This window comes from Rhipicephalus sanguineus, unplaced genomic scaffold, assembly GCF_013339695.2.
Source record: "Rhipicephalus sanguineus isolate Rsan-2018 unplaced genomic scaffold, BIME_Rsan_1.4 Seq554, whole genome shotgun sequence".
Taxonomy (NCBI): domain Eukaryota; kingdom Metazoa; phylum Arthropoda; class Arachnida; order Ixodida; family Ixodidae; genus Rhipicephalus; species Rhipicephalus sanguineus.
In genome coordinates this window covers 1-19,641 of record NW_023615502.1, presented here as the reverse complement: position 1 = coordinate 19,641, position 19,641 = coordinate 1, and the positions used below count along the sequence as shown (strand labels likewise).

Here is a 19,641-nt window from a genome sequence, read left to right as displayed (position 1 = left end):
CACATGAGCTGGTTCGAGTAGCTGACGGATGATCTCATCGCCCAACTCGGCGAAAATTCCCAAGCAACTTCCACCTGGTGAATAATCACCGCTTTTTCCGCCATCGTTAAGGCCTTGTAGTTGCCGCGTTTCTTTAGTTCCGTCGGTGCATCGACGGCGCATATGGAATGAGCGGCGTCGGAGCAATTTCAGCAGATCAGGCCTCGCACGCCAAGGAACAAGGGAGCGAGACAACGCTCGGGGCTCGGGACGGAGATCAGGCCTAGCCACAAAAGCGTCTGACAATTAACGCAAACCCTCACACGCCAAATGGAAACGCCGTTGGGCTAGTTGATGTTGCAGCGCTTCTGTTGTATTCTCTTTGACCGAATTAGGATCCGCGCCATGCTCGTACGCGCTGTCACTCACCTCAAACGCCACACCGAGCTGATTCCAATCTCGGCTTGGCTTGGCCTGCTGTTCAGCCGTGGTAGCCGTTCAATGGATACTTGACTGGCTAAAGCCAAAAGGCAACCGTCACGTGTAGCCAACAAACATAGCCTTCGAGATCGGTAATTTCTGCGTGTATTTTTAACACTCGCACGATCTCCAGTTATAGCCAGTGCAACATTTCAGTGCTGGCAACCCAGCAAAAATATTGTAAACATTGCTGACAGCTTGTCATGGCGTTCAACGTTGCACTCGATCAGCCAGCTGTAGTCCGAAAAATCGAACGGCGGACTGTGGGGCGTCCGATTTTTCGGTCGTGAGTTTACATTACTTCAATGGGACACGTCGCGGTGCCGCGAAGGTGTCCGAATAAACGAGCATGTCCGAATTTTCAGCGTCCGAATAAATGGTCGGCGACTGTAGTTGGAGAAGGAGTTCCGTGCTGGTACGGTATTTGGCAAGTGAGTGATGTTGAGCTTGGTCAAACTGAGATCAAGCTGGGAATGTTCAACATACCATACTTTTGTTCAAATGGGCCTAGAACATCCATTCTTGTTTTACTGCATACAGTATTTATTCCAGGTTATTGTGATATGCTGATTTGCTTTATAACTGTCACAATTTATAAATAAATCTTGCTCCCAACAATATACATGAAATACTTGATACAGTAGAACCCCGCTGATACGTTTTTGAAGGGACCGTAGGAAATAAACGTAAGAGACGGGAAACGTAAGAGACGAAAAACAGGAAAAACGGCAAAATATTTAGTGGTACAGAATTTTATTTCAATTCTTACGAGCAGCACGAAAATTGGCGCGCTCAGCCGCGATCTAGTTGATGGATAGAAACGCGGAGCTAAGGACGGCCTCATCCACAGAAATGTAATCAACGTATGTGATTTTTTTAACACCAACAGCTGTAGGCATGAAAGAACTAAGCACACGCAATCACGACCGGCGCGGCGAGTCCGACCGCGAACCGCACGCGCGACTATGCGAGCTCCAACCAGCTCGAACTCCTCCCGTTCTCCGCAAATAACGATGATGATGAGTCTACGCCAACGCGATGGCAGAAGTGAATGCCAATCTCAAAGGCCTTGCTTTCGCAAGCAATTACGTCATAGACGCCATGTTTGTGCAATACAAATCTCAAAGGCTATGCTTTTGTCAATAGTAAATGCCAATCTCGAAGGCCTTGCTTTCGCGAGCAGTTACGTCATAGACGCCATCTTTGCAATTTGAATCTCGAAGGCCATGCTTTTGTTTGCATCAATTGAAAGATTCTGTTGCTTGCGCCTCTCACGGTCAAACGAGGCCAAGCTGCGTGAAAATGCACCATGGCCGCTCTCTTTGGTAGTCACTCGGTCGGCTCCGAGCGCACTTCGCGACGTATCATACGGGAACGGTCCGACAGTTACGACGTAACAGCGGGGTTCCCAATACATTGTATCCTATGGGAGCTATGCCGGGACCGGCGGAAAACGACGTAACAGCCGGGAAAACGCAGCAGTGAGGAACGTAACAGCGGGGTTCTACTGTATTTTGAAAACAGCATACTGTAATAAAAAATCATTGCATATTTGAAATAAGGACATAAAAAGACATAAGCTGCGAAAGTTTCGAACATCTACTCAAAAATAAAGAAATATGTCTCTGAAGCAGGGTCCCCAATTAGTGTAGTCCCCAAGATGATTACCGTATTTACTCAAATAATCCTCGCACTTTTTTCACGGAAAATCGATGGAAAGTTGGGGGGCATGAGAATTATGCTGGGAAAATTTTCTGCAAAACGTACAGAGCTCTATAAAAAAAAAAAAGGGGGGAAAAACGAAGCGGTCACAAATTGGGGTTCTCACGCCAGCAACTAACTACAAGTTTTTAGAAGTACTACTAGTACAGGACTTACCTTAAAAATAAAGCCACAGGTTCAACACAAGGCAAGATTTATTTGCGGACGCTAAATCTGGAGCCACTAATTAAACAAAGTGTCTCTTGGCCGACTTACTCGGAGTCTGCTCGCTTTGGGTCAAGCAGGAGCTAAGAGTTTTCTAATAGGGTCTGCGGCACTTTGGACACTCCCCCTATTCTAGGTCACTCTAGTCTTGGCCAAGAGCCGTCGCTTCAGTGGTTGCTGTCATGTTTGTTTCACGCAAAGCTTTCGGAGCAGGCTTTGGGGCTCCCGCTAAATTCGACAAATAGCGTTCGCCAACGCAAAACCCAAATGCTGTTTGGGTCTTGCGCATGCGCAGTGGCCTCGACGCTATTTCTTTGGGGCCCCCTATTAAAAAACTCCCCATTTACTCGCATATTTTGCACTCCCCGTCCTGCCCGAGCCAGATTGCAGGTGCGTGTGCAGAGAGACTTCGGATGGCCGTGCCCCTCGCCGAGCAGGCGAGCGAAGTCATACACAAGACGGGCTGCGAGTGCGAAGTCCCTTCATCTGATTACTTTATTCTATTCTCCGAAAACCCCCAAACTACGGTTCCTAGAATATTATATTCTAGGGACCGTACCCGAACACCCAAACCTGTTCACGGGTTGTCGGAACTGCTCGAGCGTTCTCCCGCCGTGAGAATGCATGCACGTGACACAGTACGGACTATTTTCTGCATCAGAGAAGTGTGAGGGCCAATCGTGCCAACTTTTCCCCTTGCTGCCCCTCATTCTCAGCATCCACACCATGTCCGCACTGCAGTGCAGCCTTGGTTGATTTGAGAAGTTTAGGTTTCGCCATCAGCCAGTCGCACTTTCACTGTTCTCTTGCGCTGGGCTACAATAACTCTACAGATAAATTCAAGCTCACTGTTATAGAGCTTGCCGAAGAAAACAGGAACTGTGCCGCCGCCAAGCACTTCAGTGTGAATGAGTCACGTTCGGTACTGGATAAAGCAGAAGCGTTCGCTTGTTAAAACAAGACCGGGAAGGAGAGTGTTCCAAGGAACAAAGGAAGGAAAGTTTCCTGCCGTCGAAGAATACCTTTTCAAATAAGTGCGAGAGCTTAGGTCCACCGGTAGGGCCGTGCCGTGGGGCCTCGTTTCTCCCAGCATTGTCGAGAAGACCTTCAAGAACACGGGGCTGTTGAACGCGCTCGGCGGAACAGAGGACGATTCGCCTTGGGAGGGGGGCAACGGCAATGATTCCCGGTCGGACTTTTGAACCAGTGATTCTGTCTTCTAGACCGTGCATGACCGGATCTGGCTGGTTAACAAACATGCTAATTCTGTTAAATAAACAAGTACCCTTCGTTAGTGCTATTATAATTTATTTTCTAGTTTAATGTATAAACCGTGTGCGTTAGAACTATATATCACGCATTATTTCGGATGTGTTCACGAAATCTCCGCGAATTTGTGCACCCCCTCTTCGGAGCTCCAAATTTGCAGAAAAAAAGGTGTGCAAATTATGCAAGTAAATACGGTAAATACAGTAATGGATTCGTCGTAAACGTTACATAATGTCTCATTCGTAAAGTAGTGAAGACCAGGAGCGGAGCTGATGTTAAGGCGGTGTAGTAATGTGCAATTATTTACTTTGAAAAATTTCTCGTCAGGAGTTGCATTTGAAAAAATGAAAGATTTAAGAATTCTTTATGCACTGTGGCCTGTCACGAATGCTATGTCCCCGATGCCAACACCATAAGTATGGCAGCTGCATGACTTAGTTGGGAAACCTTCTTTTTACAGCAATGCTCTAATGACTAAAGCAAACAAACAAGTGAAGATAAAGCTGTGCCAACCTGGCGCCTTCTGATCTCTGCCTTCTTCTCTTCGAGGATCTCTGCAGGAATGCCACCTGTCTCCTGTGCACTGAGCAGCAGGGTCCACATCTCACCCATGAAGTCACGCGCATTCTTGCCGTTCAGGAAGCCTGTCAGGTTGATCTGCATCATCCGTGGGTCAGGATGCTGGACAAGGAGAGAGACAGGCAAGGCCCAAACATTATTGCGATTCCAATACGGTGCCACTTTGGCATGAAGGATAAGACTACAAGGGTGGCCTACAAGAGACAAAATGAACTGGCTGACACGACTGTGCAACCGTGACCCAATTTTTGTTTCTGGAGATCTGTAAGCAAGTAATCTGTCCTTCTAATGAGCACAGCAAAATGAAAAGATTTGTAGCACAAATATTAAGCCACGAATTGCAGCTGTAGGCTCAACATACAAGGGAGCTTCAGTGACTCCTGTCATTGAACAACAGACTGGTAGTCAAGGGACCTACTTCTACCATGCCACCTCGAAATGGAAAGTAATGCTGTACAATAAACCAAATTTGATGCATTACAATCTAAGATGCTGTAGGACTGTTGTTAGAATTATATATATTAACACGGAATAACCCCAGCTTTCCACTTGCTGATGAGCAAGGATGCACAACTAAAGGAGATTCTCAAAATTCCCCATGCCTAGGAATGAGTGATCAATGATACTTGCATTATTTAGACCGGAAACATTAATGGTATACAAGCACTCTGAAAATAATTAAAGAACAGTTCTTAAAAGCCAGCACTCGTGAAATACTCTCGCAGAAAAAGCTTACAAGCGTAGCCATCAATCCTATTATCGGCAATAAATCGGAGCATAAATGTGTGCCATTCAAATGCCCGACAACTGCCACAAAGTATGTAACATCTTAAAAGGACACTAAAGGTAAACATTGACGAGCCAAACTGACACATTGGCATTGTGGAACAGTAAACGTGATGCTATCACTAAGACCAAAGCATGAGTGTTTTAGGAAATGATAACAAATGAGCGAGGTAGAGAAAACAAGCTAAGAAACTTCATCTAGCATATATTGTCACGGACCTTTCCAGAACCACACATGAAAATGACAGGAAGTGCAACTACTACTCCAATAATTTTGGTTCAATAGAAATTGCCAAGGAGCCCGATAGCAAGCACAATCTAACTCAGAAGCCCCATCAATTTAGCTAAGAATGTTAATGTTAAAGTTCATTGTAAGGTCCCTAGCTGGCCCTAACCACTCTTTCAGTGTCACCAAAAGCATTTGACAGTCACTATTTGACATACATTGGTGTGGTAGACTAACTGCTTTATGTGCTGCCACTTAGCATATAACTTCGTGTACCTTCTTCCTCATTTAGATGATGCAAGAGCTGCACAGCATGATACAAGAGACTGCAACCACAAGAATAAGAGTTTCGTACAAAGATTTGCAAGGAGACATCTGATGCTAGTGCATAAGAACAGTAACTGTATGGAAATAAGCCATTATAGTTATGATTAGCAGAATGGGTTTGTGTAAACTTTTAATCTTCATACCTTCATGTGACCCAGCTACTGCTCATTAGATTGTGCGCAACAAAGAAACAGGCCCCATGATCCATTCCCCTGCCTGTATTAGTAATGCTCTTGAAGATGAGTTGTATTTGCTAATACCTCATTGTAGGGCAGCAATCCCTCCCACCATTACAATTTTAAAGTTTGTTCAGAACAAAGCAGAGATCAGCGTAGCTTACAGTGTCAAAAATATTTTGCCCATTTTGTGTGCGCTAAAGCATCAACAGACAGACACTGCAGTTTACTTCAATACTCGAATCGAATAGTACACATTTGAAATGCCGAATATTTTTCGAATAGTTTTGAATAATCAGCACCGAAGGGTGCTAACAAAGAACGAAACTTAGGAACAGCTAAAGGTAATTTTTGTTCTTCCAATCACTAAATTAACAATTTGCATGCAGCTCAAGCTTTTACGGGGCTACCGACCCTACATTTATTATCAGGTGAAGGCGATGTTTCTGAAAACTCCACCCTTACTCAGTTATCACCATGCTGCAGCTGCATTGCATTAATGAGTTCCTGTCTTCATCTAGTCATAACTGAAGGTGGGGACAATGACTGCATTCAGCTTCATGAATAAAAGACGCAAGTGTTGTGTTTGCGTGAATTGCTCTTAAGCTTTCAACACTGTGTCGGTTCCGAGGCCGATGTTGTGATGACACATTTAACCGTTTCATTAATTCCATCTTTCGCTGTAATCGTGGTGTTCGCTTCAGAGGTGTTTAGTCATTAAATATCGGTTTTATTTAAAAGCAGGCGTCCCAAGTATCACCTTGATTGCTGTAGTCACTGCTGTATTTCAACCTACATGTACAAAATAAATTGAAGGCCCTGGTCGTCGCTGTATACGAGCTTACCTCAGTTTTCATATAGTTGTGGTATTTTGAATCTGTTAAAAGTAACAGTAATGTTCTTTGGTGAAAGGTTGTGAATATTTGGTTCAAATAAATTTTTGTGGAGTTCTAAGACTTATTATTACGAAGTAGTTCTGAGGAATCCCGCAAGGTGGCGGAAGGATTAAGAACCCTTTCGCCAGCAACAAAGCTTTCTTTCGGAGAAATCCGTATGGATTTCCTTGTGGCTTTGTGCTATAAACAGGTGGTTGTCAATTTCCCTTTCTTGAGTTCTGAGACTGTTTTGAAAATAGTTATCTTACTGTTCGAAAACTATTTGATGAGTATTTGATTAGTATTCGATTCCAAAATTCACTATTCGCACACCCCTAAGTGTAACGAAAGCATGTTCATAAGTGAATCTCAAATAAAAGTTGCTGCAATGTTTTCCTCAAACAACACTGGTCCAATAAAAGATCTCTCTGGACACAAGGCTCTAAGGAGGACAACCCTCATGGTGGAAACTTTGGCTACACAGACATCCCTTCCTTCAACAATGGGTAATCACTTCCGAGTGTCCCCTTCGTGTGTACTATTTCGGATTTCCCTGCAGCGGATTACTCTGAAATTTATGCCTCTGTCGCACCAAAACACTGAGAACTTGGTCAGAAGACATGACAAATATGACACCAGAACACTGCATAGACGTACATGTTTCTTTAATCGTGGATGATTGCATACGAGGAAGACCACTATAAGTCATACTGAAGCCTAGAACCACCACTCCAGAAATGTTCAGAACTGCGTTTCGTGAGCTTAGCCCCAATATAATATTTACCTTTAGTGCCCCTTTAAATGAAATTCAATGAACACGAGTAACACGCACGCAAAGCCACGAGCGAGTTAAAGCATAGAGAGCTGTCAGAAGCACACAGGTCACACTAAAGGCAGCCGGAAGCAACTCTTGAACTTGACGCAAGGCTCTCCTTGCACTTCAGTGCTAAGGATACTGGGGAATTAGTCTTCACCAGTCAAAGCCATGTAGCACCTGAGAAAGGGTGCTAAATGACATCAGAAATTTCATAGTGCATAATTTTTGTGGCTTTCCGCATCATTAAGCCATTTAAGGTGGCCGGAAGTGTTTAGGCTGTGTGCCGTGAGGAAATCTTTAGCATTAGTTTGTGGATGTAGTGCTTTTGTTTATTTTTCTTTTTTTGCTAAATTGGTTCAGCTTTGAGCAATCTTGTTTTTTTTTTAATCATGTATCCCTTAGCTTGTTTTTTTTTAATCATCTATCCCTTAGTAAGTAGTTAAATAGGAGGATGGCTGAACATTTTCACTACCAAGCTTCTTCCATCATAACCTCCTTGGCTGGTTTGACAAACCTGCCTGCACTGATAGCTTCAGGAGTGAGCAGTCACGAGTACAAAAGACAAGCAGTGCAAGAAGAGCCATGCATCACGCCTGAGCAACTGTGCAAACTTGTGCCGTGTGGCCTGTGTGCTTTTCACGATGTGTGCGCCATCCTGCATTTTGCGCAAAGTCAACTTTTGCCTCACTATAAGTTCGTTGAAAAGAATGCAATTAGGTCATAACAGCTGCTTTCCGTCCTTTCAGATTTTATGAGCGACGACAGCAGCAGGCTCTGGGCAATTGGCACATGAGCGAAAGAAAAACACGGCCTCAGCCTGCGCAGAGCGGTCATACCACACTGGGAAAGAGAACCATTACCACCTGAGATGTGCACCACCTGTGTGAAGGCCGGAAACAAGAGGCACGCCGTGGCCAAAAGCAGACATAGCCTAAAAAGACTGAACAAAGGCTACGTAAGGGCAACGCTTTCTATTGCCTCCCCCACCAGACGAGTACATACATGGGCATTTCGGATCCAAAGGAACTTTAGTTTGGATGCAAGAGGTCCTTAGCTGTGAATGTGCTGGACTGAAAGATTCAACAGATCCCGTTAGTTTGCTTCGACTACAGGCAACAGCTGACGGGGCTGCCCCTTCACACAAAAATACATCTACATCTGTCAGCATCACCTACTATCTCCCCTGCCAGTAGCTATCACAACTGAGCCTTACAGCAATATATTTCTTTTTATTAAAATGACATGTGCAATCGGCAAAATGGGAAATACAAAGTTAAATTCCTATGCTAATCCAAAACTTCGGCTCCAGTCGCATCTTACAAGACCATTGTTCGTTGAATTTATTTCATGTCCATTATGAGGCATTACTAGGGCACTAAACACAACTATGAATAATGTTCAAACGTCCAGTATTTGCAGTTAACCTCAATTAAAAGACCAGCAAGTATTCATGCCTGTAACAAGCTTGCCACAAACCTTGTCTGCCTCTAGTTGGTTAAAGACAAACTCGACCACGACTTCATCTTCCATCCCAAGCAACTCCGTTATCTTTCTGGTGATCCATGGCTTGACGGTGTCCAGGTTCACCTTGGTCATGTCAATCTACAAGAAAATGAACACGTGTCAACCGGTTAGTTGCAAAAGACAACGAAAAAACAAAAGAAGGTGCGGCAACGTGAGCTCACCCTTTTGTTGAGGACATCGTGAAATCTCAGCTGCTTCAAGAGCTTTTTCTGTTTGTCGGTGAAGCGATTATCTTGCTCTGCGCTCGTCCCCTGTAAACAAAGCAGTGACACGCTGAAAACACCGATAGATTTGAAATGCACGCTACGACGGTTGGCAAACAGTGAAGGCGGGTCCAACTTTGGCACAACATGCGTGTCAGGTAACGTCACCGCCACCCAAATATTCATAATCGTTTTGCCGAAATGCGATTGATAACGGTGCCCGGCTGCCAACATTAGGCGGGTTAATTCCTGCCTCTGGCGATTTGATCGCAATTTTTTCGAGCATAGTAACACACGCTACTTACTGTTCTTCATAACAGCTTCGTCCTTAATTAACGCGTAAATCGGGCCACTTGTAAATCGTTAAACGGATTTGCTTGCACTTCGACGACGCAACGTAGTGCCTCAGTGGTTAGGCCTAGCGGATCTGCAGCACAGGCTAACTTTTCCGTGCAACAACAACCACTATACCGTCTAACTGAAAGTAATCTTAACGATACTACCTTGGGAAACATTTCTTGACTGTGTGATCACAAAAAAGGGTTCGTGAAAGTAGAAAAACTTACGCGAAAAAACCCGGCATCGGTCATTGTTTTCAGTCACGACGGCTACCGCGCATTGTTGGCTCACGACTTGACCCGGCTTGTCTCCGTTATCAAGAAAGGCGAAACCGAAACCAAAATCAACTATTTTGCCTATATCATCTGTAACAAGGCAACAAAACTACTCCTATTGACACAATGGCAAGCATATGCTAGCATTTCCAGACTGGTGCAGCACGAATGCGCAAAGATCGTAAAATTCCGCACACGAACTCTACGCCAAGACGGAAATACTTCGCCGCACCTAAAGCGACATTAAAGGGACCGACAACTGATTTTTCTCGACACAGTTTTTTACTGCGCGACAGGAAGCTCACCCTTCGTAGCGTTTGTAGCTGCAGTGGTTTATCCGAAAAGCATGTAGTTATTTTAAAAGCAGTATTTTGTGATCTGAAAGGCTCCAAACACGCATGGAGGCTTGCTCCAGCAACGCTGAGAATTGATAGCGATGCCGCTAGCTCTCGTGAAAGCTGTCGTTGTTCTGCTTTCGCAGGAGTTACTGTAAGTATGCTTAACCACCTTTATTTTGAGCTTTCCGACCATTTTTGAAAATAGCAAGCTGTTACAATGAGATGTGTGGCTTCATGCACCTTCCCGGTATTTGTACAGCGTTGTGTGCGCCTGCGCCCAAGGTTGCCTGCGCCTGTGTCATGGATGGCTTGTCCCGGCGTCGTTACTCTCTCGATACACGAGCCAAGCCAAGTAATCGAAAACGTAACTGTGCACATGGACGGCCGCACCGAGTAGCAGCGCGCGTCATTTCTGAGACAAAGTATAGGTAGCAAAACTATGTCGCTCCAAAATCTTAGCGACCTGGAGACTGATGGCAAAGAGTCCTTCACAGTGGAGCTCTTTCAGATCAAGTTCAGGCCGTCCAGAAGGCCCACGATATGGCCTTAAGGTTAAACCTTACTGTCCCAACGTGGGCTGGTGCAGCAGGCAGGGCTTAAACTTTTATTTTCTTTTAAGTAATTTTATACTGCCCAACACCACTCTCTGTCCCAACGTGGGAGCCGCCTGCGTCAACTTAGGGTTGATCTTCAGGACCCGAATAAAGTTAATCATACCTGGAAACTGCCTGCACGGTTGCATGAGCACGCTGAAAAGTTGCTCAAGACGCGCTGACGAGCATGATATCATTACGTCACGCGAAGGCAGCGCCACTTTAATGCATGCTACTAACGAAGGCCTATACATAACTTGCAAGTGACGTCAGTTCCTGTCTTCCGTCCGCCATCACCGAGCACATACGTCTCAGTGGCCGCGCTGTGTTTACGTTCGTGCGCGGATCGTTCGGCGTAGTGCGCGTGTTTTGATTGCTTGCCTTGCGCTTATTACGAGCGAGAATCGTTCAGGACATTATGCAGCCTGCAGTGTCGTCAGTGGTGTCACACGTAATGGTTGAAACAACTTCGCACGAATCACCTACAGCGGCGCTCTTCGCCGCCTGCATTTTGCGGCGCTCAAACTGCACAGATTTCGTCGCTGATTGTTGCATAAAACCATGGCCCAATAACATGTTTGGCGCCCAGTCGGGGTTCGTTTCACTAAAGAGCTAAGAGGGCCTCCCGAAAACCAAGGCCCAATCGCTCTGTTAAATTCGGTGCTTCATGACGTTTCGACAAAAATTGACATCGCGCATAACTCCGTGGTGATACGAAAAGGTGAGTAGATTCAGAAGCATTACTTGCCTGTTATGAAGTGACACCTGCACAAAAACGTTGTGCAACGTCTGAGGTGATTCCTGTTTACGCGCAGCCATGTGCTCCACTTCTCGGACAGCTCTTTCGTGCGGTCGCACGTGTTTGTGATCACATTTGCAAACAGTACGTCCCCGCGTCTGTTTCTTCTTCTTCTTATTATTATTATTGATTTACAATTATCGTGCAGCAGCGAAATATCGCACAAATCGCCTTTGCGATGTGCAGCGTTGAGGGAAACGCGAGAGCCGCACAGCTTGTGTCGGTGTCGTCTGCTGCAATGTGCTCGGTAATGGCGGCGCATGCCACGGAATCGTATCCCAGAGTTCCGCGGTGTGACGTAGTTGCAAGTTATGTATATATATATGCACGTTATTATGGAGTAATACCTTTTAATATAAAGAAACGAACAATATTTCAATACTAACAAAAAAATGGTCAACCGCGTACAGTAATCAATGGTCACGTGGCCGTCTTCATCGCGGATCATTCATGTTTCTGCCGCCAGAGGCGCCACAGGTCATTTTTCGCGACTTTCAGTTAAGAAATAAAAATATAAATCCATCTCTCACGAAAAAAACAGGGATGGTTTGAGTCAGTGCGACGGACAATCTTTACATCAGTGGAGTCAACTCATTTGATATTCTGGGCAGTTGTCGGTCCCTTAACAAAAACTCGTTAATTAGCTTTTTAATTATTTGCTTCAGGGCAGTTGTTTATATAGGAAAGTTGTAGTCCGTGACAGTTTATGGCGTACCCATTACGTAGAAATGACAAAACTTGCACGTAATCACTTGGGATATATATTCATCATCGAATTTTAATGGCGATATGCCCGGAAAATTTTCTTTATTCGCACATTGGTCAGTCTTACCTTACACCATTGGCCGCCACGACGACGCTGTTATCACCACGCGATCAACGTGACTGGCGATGTAGGAATAAAAATCTAAAGAAAAGTCGTGTCAGCATGCTGCGCCGAACATAGAATGTTCTGGAAGCTTCTCATGCGTCCTTCGATAGCAACTTCGTAGCCATGGTGTTGTCGCCATTGTGGACATAAAACGCGAACATTCGCGAAAGCGCTACACAACGCAACATAAAAAAAAAAACTTTAGTCTGAACGTTACCTTTATCTTCAGTACTTGCACGCAAAAGGTCTGCTTATGATATCCGAAATAACGAATATACTGTCGAATCTATTGCTCCAAAGAGCGGCCGCCTTCGCGAATCCCAAGTAGCACCAATACATTATAATAACGTTACATTGATGTTCAGCTTGAACGTTGAAATAATATTGTTAATGTCATTAATTTTAATATTCTTATAACGTCATGATAATGGTCTTTTCTACCTAAAATAAACATTCATAAGATGTTCTTGCAATATACGCATAACATTAAGCCAAACGTGAAAATTACTTTATAAGTTACACTCTTGTAACGTTTATGAAACATTTACGTATTGTTGCAAATTATGCTTATGCATATTGAGGAGAACTAAAAGCGCACGTAAAACATGGACGAAATAAGGCACACATATATACACACACAGGCGCTACTTGCAACAAATGTATTGTTGCAATACCGCCTAATCTAAGTTCGAAACCAATATAGAGCTAACACCTTCAAAATGGCGTTTTTTTGTGTGCCTTTTTTCGTCCATGTTTTCCTTGTGCTTTTAGTTTTCAAAATGGATTACCAACTTGCCCAATCTGCCGCATTGGTATGCTTATGCTGCACGGAAAACAGGCCCAATGTCCAAGGGCGTAGCCAAGGGGGGGGGGGGTTGGGGGGGTTCAAACCCCCCCCGAAATTTTTCAGTTTTGCTTGCGTATATATGCACTCACACATACAAACGCACGCACGAACATACATAAAGTATGGTTGAACCCCCCCCCCCCCCGAAAAAAATTTCTGGCTACGCCCCTGCCAATGTCAGAAGTATTTTAAACTGGAAAGAGAAACTGTGAATCATAGCTGCAGCACATGTGTTCAATTTGCAGTACATTCCTAAGTAGATTATTGGTGGAATACACACCCTGTGTTAGTCGCTTATACATATACAGTTAAAACTCGATTTAATTATCGAAACCAGATTTAACGAAAGTCCCGATTTAATGAAGATACCCCGATTCCCCCTCAGACGCCCATAGGGTTCAATGCTTTGACTAACTCAAAATAACGAAACAAATTTCGTGATCTATCCCGATTTAACGAACCTTTTTTTTTTCGAAAAATGAGATGGAAAATTGATCATTTTTGGTCTGTTTTGTAGAGAACGCCCCAAAAGTTATTGATTGCGAGCCAACGGCAACATCTCGGAGCACATTCGTAGTGACGACGGAAGTTTTGGATGACAAAGATATCTTGCGGCTTGTCGTAAGCGTGGAGGGAATGGCGACCGAAGAAGCTGACGATGACACTGAAGAAAGCGAGGCTCCCGTACCAACAGCGAGTCAAGCGATGCATGCCCTTGATTTGCTGCGGCAGTTTGCTGGAACACACGAGGGGACGGAAGACGCTCTGGACGCACTTAAAGGGACTGTCTACCATCCTTCATCGCTTTTCTGTTTTGTATCGCAATAGAAAGCGTACCGCCTGAAGTGTCCAACATTGCAGCAGTTTCCCTAGAAGGTGAGTAGAAATTTTGAAAGCAGAATTTTTCGATCTGCGTTCGGTCTCCTTCCATTGGTAGGGGGACGCCCACAACACTGGTTGGTGGACGCGATGACGATTGTAGTGCCGGTGAATGTATAAAACTGGAAGCACATGAAGTTTTTGCAGGCTTCGTTAGCTTTTGTTTAATAATAAAACAAATGCCGTAGTGGTCGTTTAAAGCGCGCAAATTGTCAAATGAAGTATTACCACAGTCTCTCCAGCTTTGTTTAGTCAGCCTGAAAAACCGCCTCAGCAGAGCAGAAAACTTGGTCTGTGCCAGCAACAATGTCACGCCGGCGTTGTGAAACGAACTGTAATGCATGGTTCTACTATAGTTCTACTCACGCCAAACGTGCAACGAAAACGAACATGAGACGGGCTAAGGTCCTTGCTGTTTTTCAGTTATGTTTGGGTGTTCTGTGTTGCATATACGACATGATAGCCAACACAGATGCCTTGGTGAAGCGGAACATGAAGGCAAAATATTCTTCAATGTAGAACTCGCGTTTCTTCGCCGTAGGTATGCGGGCGAACGCGTCCCCGGCAGCGACATCGGGCGCCTCTTTGAACACTCAAAGGAAAGTCTACGTGCGAGAGTTTTTTGCTCCTACCACCTAAAGTCTCTAGAATTTTCCCTTCTACCTAAGTACCGACAACTGCCTTCTCTCTCGGCCATCTCTCACGCGCAGCCGGCGTCTGCTGCCATTTTCTTCCTAACTTAGAAGATTTACAAAGCCACGTATGTCTAAGTGTACATTAGCCACGCATCTTTCAGCGGACAATATGCTAACGCGACGCGCCTTTCTTCTCCCGCCAACTGAAATTTAAGTACCCCCGTCAGTAGTGAGCGGGGAACGCGTGTCACCGGGGGTGCTATTCTGGACATTGTCAAATTCCGCCATGTTGTCAAATTCCGCCATGTTGATGATTTGATTGGTCACGCGAAGTCGTTCGCATTGTGGCGCTGCAATGGCGTTACGACACAGGAATCCGCGATGACGTAACGTGCCAGAAATAGTAAATTTTTTCCGAAGCAACGCTTCGCCGTACTCTGTCATGTAGAAATAAAGGTTTGGGTGAAACAACGAAACCGAAATATGGTACTGAGCTGTGCCTACGGTCAACTTGCGGTTTGTCGAAACTACTGCTCGCTTGACGAAGAGCCGCCATGTCTGCAACACGATTGGACATTGCACTGATGGCGCCCATTGCGTCACAGGATCTCACTTTTGTAGCGTCAAATGACGTTGCGTGACGTTGCATCCTGCCAAATTTGCAGCTTAAAATGTGAGAACGATGAAGTGCCCCAAATTGGCCGCCATATGTTGTAAATTGAGTTGCTTGTTCGATGTGCAGCCTCACATACGTATGTGTAGATGCCATTCCGTGAGTTACTTTACAAGCATGTTTTCGGTTAGTAATATTATAAAGTGTTGTACATGAAGCTTGCCTGTTAAAATAAAGGTTATTGTTTAATTGGCTTGTTCGAATTGCGGTTCTCGCCGCAAGAGAACGCTAGATAAGCGAAGAAAAATGGCGCTGCCCTTGTTGTGTAGTGGCTGGAGCTGTAGGAAGCATCGCGAGTACCGCGATGCTTTTGTGATGACCGATCAATTATTTCAACTGTGGTGCCGGCTGACGAAGGACAGTGTGCGATGGCTGTGCGGGGAGCTTCGCCAGGACCTGGAGAGGCGGAGTACGGACACGAGAACAGCCCCGACCGTTGTTGTTGTTTTTGTTGAGCTACAAGTGCTTTGCGCCCTTCGCTTGTTCGCCACCGGCAGTTACCACGACGCGATCTCGAACAACGAGGACGTGGCGACGAGCTAGTCCAGTGTGGGTCTCACGATTCATGCTGTCATGGAAGTGATCGTCGAGCGCCTCGGCAATGAGTGGATCGCCCTCCCTGCCAAAAGGAAGGCTTTGTCCACATAGATGCAAGATTTGAAGGCTGCGTTGAGGTGGTCGACGACACGTTCGTGTGCATAAGTGGGCCGTATGAAAAGGGCGATGGCAACAAGGCTGCTTACTTTTGCCGCAAGAACTTTTACGCCCCCAGCGTCATGGTGGTGAGAACAAATTTCATCTTATTCAATCTCGCGCATGCTGTTAGTAGAATGCAAATGAGGAACGTGAAAGACAGCTTTTCGCCACTCTCCAGTATTTTAACGACATTTGCCGTGGCTCCAACTGCAGTGATAGAAAAGAACGCAGTAGTCGCGGTAAACGGAGTTTCCGTCACTATTTAGTTTTGGCAGGGGTGACGTGACACCATAAAAAGTTTATCGAGCTTCATATTTTGATCGTGGTAGCGTTTAAGAAAAATAATGCATGAAAGGAAATCAAACGTGCTGATTGCGCTCTAATTTCATAAACAGTGATATGCAGACATGCAGTAACTGCCACATATGAAATGAAGGATACAGCTGTCGAAGCTGCGCTCCGAAAGCAACTCGAGAGAAATAAGTGCGTTGGACCACACAGTTACAGTTGTTCTGCATGCAGCTGGTTTTATTGCTGTGCCGACTTCCTTCCAAAGCAAACAACACTCTGCAGGTATGTGACCAACCCTGCCGATGACTGCCCTCGCACTCGGGGCCCGTGCACGACGCCTTTATGTGGAAGACCTCCACCGTGAGCCAGGACTGGGCAGTGGACGCCGTGGCCAGGTTGGTGAATAGCTGCTTGGTATGCAAGCGTGAGAATGCTTGTGTGGTGTCTTAGTGTAGCAAAAACATTATTCATGGTAATTTTATTACACGCTGCATGGTTCTTAACTACTCAAGTCTCTTTGTCCAAATTTTCTGCCCCGTATGTTAGTACTGGCAACTACCTTGGTCGAACACTATCTACTTAGTGGCACTCATGTTACCTTGAATGAAAATTCTCTCATGCACACATTTCAGAAAACAAGTCATACTGAGACCCGAGGCGGCACACAATAATCCGACTTGCTCTCAGTGTATAATGGCAACTTGTCTTTCTATGGTCATGGGAAAGACTACTAGTGCAATGAAAGGTCAAGCATGAAATAAACTTTCATGAAGAGATTGTATGATCCTTTATTATAAAGTGGTGAAATAATAAATAGTAAGCATGCGATGATACAGAAAATGCTACACTGTGAGGCTATGTTAAAAAAGAATACATCGAATACAACTGCCATAGATGTTGTACATTCATAAATACAATTAGGTGTAGAAAGGACAACTTGTATAAAAAATACAAATAAGCAAGCACAGCCATGTGCTATATAGCAATAAAGTAAGTCAACTGACAACTCAAAGGTATTTCAGTCATGGTTCATAAAAAGCGCTAAAAACAACTCAAACGGTTGCAAAAGAAACCTGCTGTCACGTTTCATTGACGGCCTAAGCACAAAAAAAATCTAAGGGAAACCAAGCCTTGAGTGCGCTGACCGTCTGCAGCCGCACATCAGTCCCAAAAGAAAGAACAACACCCTTACCACCAAAGAAGATGCGCCTTCTGTCACTCGCCCCTTCTTTTCTATGAAAGAGGTTAAGGGCTGCAGTTCAGTAGCTTCGTTGTCATTCCTCCTGACGAAGGAATTGAGTTGATAAAGCCATTTTTTCGTTGGAGCATTTCAAAAGCCGTAATTATGTAACCTAACCAGACAAGCAATTCTGTGAATATGTCTAGCTGTAAAAAAAAGGAAAGCAGTGCATATCAGTGACACGATGTCTTCGAATAAGTTAAAAGAAGTGAGAAAGGAATAGTACATAATCATGTATACATTCTATTATGCTAATTGAAACACTGTCCTCCACAGGTGATAGTGCATATTCGCTTCAACCTTGGCTGCTTAACCCCATCCCTGGAGCACATCCTGCAGAATCCTCTGCTGCCCGATTCCACCGCACCCACACTTCACTGCGGTGCGTCGTGCTTTGTGTCGTGCTTCACAACCTCGGTGTTGGCAGCAGCTGCCTGAGCGAGACGACATCCCTTGCACTGAAGAACTCGAATGAGAATATGCGGACCTTTACAACAACAATGCGACGATACGGCTGCAGTAGACATGAACCAGGCGGGTAGGCAAAGGCAGGATCACGCTCTGTAGTGGTTCACAGCTGGGCACGACTCGATGTAATGGGGTTTACATTCCTGCGAGATGTGCACAGAAACGTGAAACACAAGAAGCTCTTGCTGTTTCTCATGACAAAGTAGCCACTTGCATTGTATTCGATCCTATACCTATCCCCTGTACTTGTGTTCTTGCAGGAATTGTATTCTGACAAAAGCTTCATTGTGTTCGTTCATTGAGAGCATGCTAATTGTACCAAGCAGTTAGGCAAAAGCATGCTCAGTTTCTGCCGCAAATCGTAGGAGGACTAGTTTGTTGAGACCATAGTGACTGTATTATTTTGCAGCAGTGCATGCAACATTGAATGCCATTCCAGAGCATTGTTTTCGGCACTTTATTCACAATGCGAACCCATGTGATGACTGTACGAGTCTGGCAGGTGTGTACAAAGCTCTATTCATGTAGTAGCCACTCGTACATTCAAGAGCACAAACTTGCTGTGATTGGTAATCTATGTAAACGCTTATAGGCACAAAAGAACCAGTACCGAAAGGGGCAACGTGGGCACAGCACTGTGTAGCTACTTTCTGTCCTGGTTTCTCTGGTGGACTATAAAAGTTTACATGCAAGAGTAACACATGATATTTCATAATGTATTGTGAGTCAATTGATCTTCTTCTGTTAATTCATCATTGTGAGTCAATTCATCATCCTTGCAATAATAAAAAGCAGTCAAGTTGTCTCATTGCTTGCATCATTGTCTTATCATTCACTGCTGCCAACAACAACAAAGGATGCCTCTAATATTGTACCAACCAGTTTGAAAACCAGCACATCTGCATAAAGACATCTCTTTGAATGCAGTTTGTGCACTTCTTAGTGTTGCCAGTCCAATGTAACATCAACTGCATGAATACTACAATTCCTCTTCTTTACTGTGGCCATTACGCACTTCTTATCCGTATGTTGTAAGCAACGTGGAAGTACCTTCCACAGTTAACACCTTCGGAGGTGCATCACTTCTGTGGATTGAGATTCGCCTAGACTTTATCTTTCAGATTCAACTGATCGCGCGTAACGTGAGGTCCTGAAACTTAACTCTTATTGCTTCTGCTTATGTATATTTACATGATTGTAACTTTTACTTACAGTAGTCCTTACGCATCCTCAGCAAAACATATAGCACCATCTTAATGATCACGACAGTTCAGGAAGATACTTCGCGCATCGGAGACGTTATAAATAACTCAGCTGGCTGTTGGGCTAGTTGGCACATTACTTAAGACAAACTGGACGCGGAACAGCCACTGCACCAAAAATACAGAAGGAACAAAAGGGGCATTATTAATACTTGCAATGCTGTGCAGCTCCTTATAGCGCTTCTGGACGCCGCGGGCCCTGGGATCGAAGGGCCACCGCAGCCCAAGACGGGGTCGATGCGCATACTTGTAACGATGCGGGCGTCGT

General features: G+C 44.8%; 1 protein-coding gene across 1 annotated transcript in view; it reads right to left on the bottom strand.

The window, feature by feature from the left end:
- The window catches only part of LOC119377721 (serine/arginine repetitive matrix protein 1), a gene marked incomplete at its 3' end in the record, with an annotated part of 30,171 nt that extends 20,355 nt beyond the window's left edge, over positions 1–9,816 (bottom strand). The window contains exons 1-4 of the mRNA XM_037647068.2: positions 9,734–9,816; positions 9,126–9,215; positions 8,917–9,042; positions 4,168–4,335 (exon numbers count right to left, since the gene is read on the bottom strand). Of these exons, the coding sequence (XP_037502996.1) occupies positions 4,168–4,335; positions 8,917–9,042; positions 9,126–9,215; positions 9,734–9,757 (408 nt within the window). The remainder of the gene's footprint in view (positions 1–4,167; positions 4,336–8,916; positions 9,043–9,125; positions 9,216–9,733) is intronic.
- Positions 9,817–19,641: the final 9,825 nt, after the last annotated feature.